Source organism: Camelus ferus, chromosome 21, assembly GCF_009834535.1.
Source record: "Camelus ferus isolate YT-003-E chromosome 21, BCGSAC_Cfer_1.0, whole genome shotgun sequence".
Classification (NCBI taxonomy): Eukaryota; Metazoa; Chordata; class Mammalia; order Artiodactyla; family Camelidae; genus Camelus; species Camelus ferus.
Window position 1 is genome coordinate 23,345,486 of NC_045716.1, and position 4,346 is coordinate 23,349,831.

Consider the following 4,346-nt stretch of genomic DNA (forward strand, 5'->3'; position numbering starts at 1 on the left):
CGTTGTCTTTTCATTTTGTTGATGATTTCCTTCATTGTGCAAAAGCTTTTTTTTTTTTTTTTTGTATTGAAGTACAGTCAACTACAATGTGTCAATCTCTGGTGTACAGCACAATGACCCAGTCATGCATATACATACATATATTCGTTTTCAAATTTTTTTCCAATAAAGATTATTATAAGATATTGAACATAGCTCCCTGTGCTATAGAAAAGAAACTTTTAAAAATCAATTTATATATATAGTAGCTAACATTTACAAATCTCAAACTCCCAAATTTATTCCTGCAAAAGCTTTTAAGTGTGATTAGGTCCCATTTGTTTATTTTTGCTTTTGTTTCACTTGCCTGAGGAGACAGATCCAAAAAATGTTGCTAAAACTATATTGTCTTCTAGGAGTTTTATGGTTTCCAGTCTTACATTTAGGTCTCTCATCCATTTTGAGTCAATTTTTGCATATGGTGTGAGGAAAATGTTCTAATTTCATTCTTTTGAATGTAGCTGTCCAGTTTCCCCAACACCACTTATTGAAGAGACTGTCTTTTACCCACTGCATATTTTTGCCTCCTTTGCCATAGATTAATTGACCATATGTGCATGGGTTTATTTTTGGGGTCTCTATTCTGTTCCACTGATCTATGTGTCTCTTGTTGTGCCAGTACCACACTGTAGTTTTGTAGTATGACCTTAATAGCCAGGGAGCATGATGCCTCCAGCTTTGTTTTTTTCTCAAGATTGCTTTGTCTATTTGGTGTCTCTTGTGATTTAATACAAATTTGGGTTATTTGTTCCAGTTCAGTGAAAGCTGCCAAGAGTATTTTGATAGGGATAGCATTAAATCTGAAGATCACTATAAGTAGTGTGGGCATTTAAAGAATACTAATTCTCCTAATCCATGAACATGGGATATCTTTCCATTTCTTTGTATTGTCTTCAATTTCCTTCATCAATGTGTTACAATTTTCAGAGTACAGGTCTTTCACTACCTTGGTTAAGTTTATTCCTAGGCATTTTACTCTTTTTGATGCAGTTTTAAACAGCATTATTGATTGTTTCTCTTTCTGATAGTCCATTATTTGTCTATAGAAAAGCAAGATTTCTGTATATTCTTTTACTGAACTCATTTACTAGTTCTAATAGTTTTATAGTGGAGATTTTAGGGTTTTCTATGTATAGTATCCCATCATCTGCAAATAGAACAGTTTTACTTCTTCCCTTCCAATTTGGATGTTATTTGTTTGTTTGTTTGTTTGTTTGTCTGTTTACTTATTCATTCATTTATGTCTGATTGCAGTGGCTACAATTCCAATGCTATGCTAAATATAAATGGTGAGAGTCTTGTCTTGTTCCTGATTTTAGAAGAAAAGTTTTCAGTTTTTCACCATTGACTGTGATGTTAGCTGTGGTTTTGTCATAAATGGCCTTTATTATGTTGAGATGTATTCCCTCTATACCACCTTTGTTGAGAATTTTTTTTCATGAATGTGTGTTGAATTTTGTCAACTCCTCTTTCTGCATCTATTGAGATGATCATGTGATTTTATCCTTCCTTTTGTTAATGTAGTGTATCATATTGATTGATTTGTGAATATTGAACCATCTTTGCATACTTGAAATAAATCTCACTTGACAATGTAGTATGATCCTTTTTATATACTTTTATTTCACTTTGGTAATATTTTGTTGAGGATTTTTACATCTATGTTCTTTAGTGATATTGGCCTGTAATTTTCCTTTTCTGTAGTGTCTTTGTCTGGTTTTAGGATCAGGGTAATGGTGGCCTCATAAAATGAGTTCGGAAATATTCCCTCCTCTTCAAATCTTGGAATAGTTTGAGAAGAATAGGTATTAACTCTTCTTTATATATTTGGTAGAACTCCCCTGTGAAGCTGTCTGATCATGTTTTGTTTTGGGAGATTTTTTGATTACTGGTTCAATTTAAATACTAGTAAGTGGTCTGTAAAGATTATTCATTTCTTAGTGATTCAGTCTTGGAATATTGTATGCTTCTAGGGATTTATTCATTTATTCTAGATTGTCCAATTTGTTGGCATATACCTGTTCACAGTATTCTCTTATAATTGTTTGCATTTCCATGGTATTGATTGTTTATTGAAACTTTACACAATGCTTCTAAGTAGCATGATGGAAAGGCAGGTGAGAAGACCTGAAACTTTCCCTCAGTCCATTTTAGAAGAAGAAAGCAGACTTGGGTTAGCAAGCCACCGATCAAGGGGAAATGCATTATAAGAAGGATCCGCGATAAAGAGAAAGGTGTCACCAGGTAGCCAGGCTCTTTTCAACCCATTCTGTACAACAAAATGGCAATCAGCTCACGTGGACCAGGGCAGGTAGGCAATTCAAGGAAGGTGAGAAAAGCAGTCATTGTCCTTAATCAAGAAAGAGAGACTTTGACCACCACTTATAACAGCCCCCACCACCCCAATTCTCCCACTGCCGTAAGTCACTGAAACTGAGGGCTAAGGTAGGACTCTGTGAGTCAGGAGAACTTAATCCAGTGGGGAGATCCTGGAGCAGGGCATTTCCTGTTTTCAGAATCCCAGTCAAGCCAGGTGTGGATGGATTTGCATTTTGGTCGGGAAATTACTGGACCAGGCCAGCTTTAGTCAGCTCCACTTCCCCCTGGGTGGGGCAGCAAGCCCCAATAAAAAGGTCCTCTGCGCCACAGCTGCCATCCTCCTGGTGCTCCAGTCCCCGTCGACCTTGGAGAAACTGGTGAGTCTGACTCTTAAGTTCAGCTGTGTTCTTGTGCTCCTAAATGTTGAGTTCGATCTGAAGACAGCAAATTTGGTGGGTCCAAGGTCATGATCATGGGTTTGCTGCTACTTGGTTGATGGAAAACTGGAATCTGGGCACAGTGCTATGACTGGGATTCTGGTACAGAGTTCAACTTCCTTTATGGAAAAAAGAAGTTAGTAGGAAATCTTTGACATGATGAAGAGGTGAGAAAAAAACCCAAAGTATTTTTCTTCTATTTAATACCCCTCTGCTGTGATTTCAAAGGCTTATGCTGTAGAAGGTGTGAGGCCCGTGTATTCGTCCTGCTGGCCCTTTGCTCTGTGTGTGAGTCAGTCTGGTGGGACCTCAGGAGAGACAAGGATGACAGGAACTGCCTGTGGCTTGCCCAGGATTTCAGAACTTGTGATGGCCTTTCTTGAAGATTTTGTTTCATACAAATAATATTGCTTAACATTCTTTCACACAGAGGTATTTTCTTTGGAAAAATTGTGTGAGAAAAGAGAATGTTTTCTCTGGGCAGGTGAAACAATTTGCTAAAGAGGGAAAAGCCAGAAATTCACTAAAAGGGATTGAAGAGATTCAAGGAGAGTCTTAGAGAGTCGAGAGGAACTACCTCGGGGTGCTGATGAGCCTTAGCTTTGCTCTCCGTAGCAGTTCCTTCTGGTGAACACTGTCGTATAATTTCTTTCAGATTGGAAGACTCCAGAAAGATGTCTTACCAACAGCAGCAGTGCAAGCAGCCCTGCCAGCCACCTCCTGTGTGCCCGCCACCTAAGTGCCCAGAGCCCTGCCCGCCACCTAAGTGCCCAGAGCCCTGCCCGCCACCTAAGTGCCCTGAGCCCCGCCCGCCCCAGCCCTGCCAGCAGAAGTGCCCCCCGGTGCCGCCGCCCCAGCCCTGCCAGCAGAAGTGCCCACCCAAGAGCAAGTAGCGGCTTCAGCACTCACGGGATCAGGAAAGGAGAAGGCCGACCGGCCCATCCGGGTCCTTCCGCAGCTCCACCTTCGTCTTCCCTTCAAGGCCCATCGTGGATACAGAAGCAGCTTCTCCACCCTTCCCCTGGAATATGCCCGTGGTGATGCCTGACGGACGGAGGCGTCCCTCCGGGGCCTGCTGTCCTGCCGCCCCCCGGGAGGCAGCCGAGAGGGCGTCACAGCGCTGCAGGAGCAAGAGCGGCGGCTCCCTCCCGGGCGCCGGCAGAGGGTCCCGGCTGCCTCCTGTGTCCCTGCGTCCCCTGGGCCGTTGTTCCTTATCCTCCACTTCCTGAATAAAGCACAGCTCTTTTCTGCGGTGGAATGAATGGTTCCTTCTTTTAAGACCTGCATTGAGCAATGTCATATCGTCATTTTGCTTTATTTCTATTTTTCTTTGATCCCAAGTTTCAGGCTCTCACGATCAGTGTTATCTGAATTTTGAATCATGTCAAAGATTATTTCTATGTAATTTTAAATCCATGTTGTTTTCCTTCATTACTGTCTGATTGATTAGAGGAAGAAATAATTTACCTCCTCAGGATTTCAGCCCTTCATGGCAATGGCGAAAACTGTATTACATTGAAAAATTGTCCTAGGAAAAAAAAATTAAATGAA

At 41.2% G+C, this 4,346-nt stretch overlaps 1 protein-coding gene across 2 annotated transcripts; it reads left to right on the top strand.

Annotated features, from left to right (window-relative positions):
- The first annotated feature begins 2,699 nt into the window (after nt 1-2,699).
- Nucleotides 2,700-4,053, top strand: LOC116658727 (small proline-rich protein 2E). 2 transcript variants are annotated; one of them, XM_032464235.1, is made up of 2 exons: nt 2,700-2,735; nt 3,451-4,053. In XM_032464235.1, the coding sequence occupies exon 2, from the start codon at nt 3,470-3,472 to the stop codon at nt 3,686-3,688; it is 219 nt and encodes a 72-aa protein (XP_032320126.1). In that variant the 5' UTR covers nt 2,700-2,735; nt 3,451-3,469; the 3' UTR covers nt 3,689-4,053. The 2 variants fall into 2 exon arrangements, with proteins under 2 accessions (XP_032320126.1, XP_032320125.1); XM_032464234.1 differs by lacking the exon at nt 2,700-2,735 and adding an exon at nt 2,940-2,962.
- The last annotated feature ends 293 nt before the right edge of the window (nt 4,054-4,346 follow it).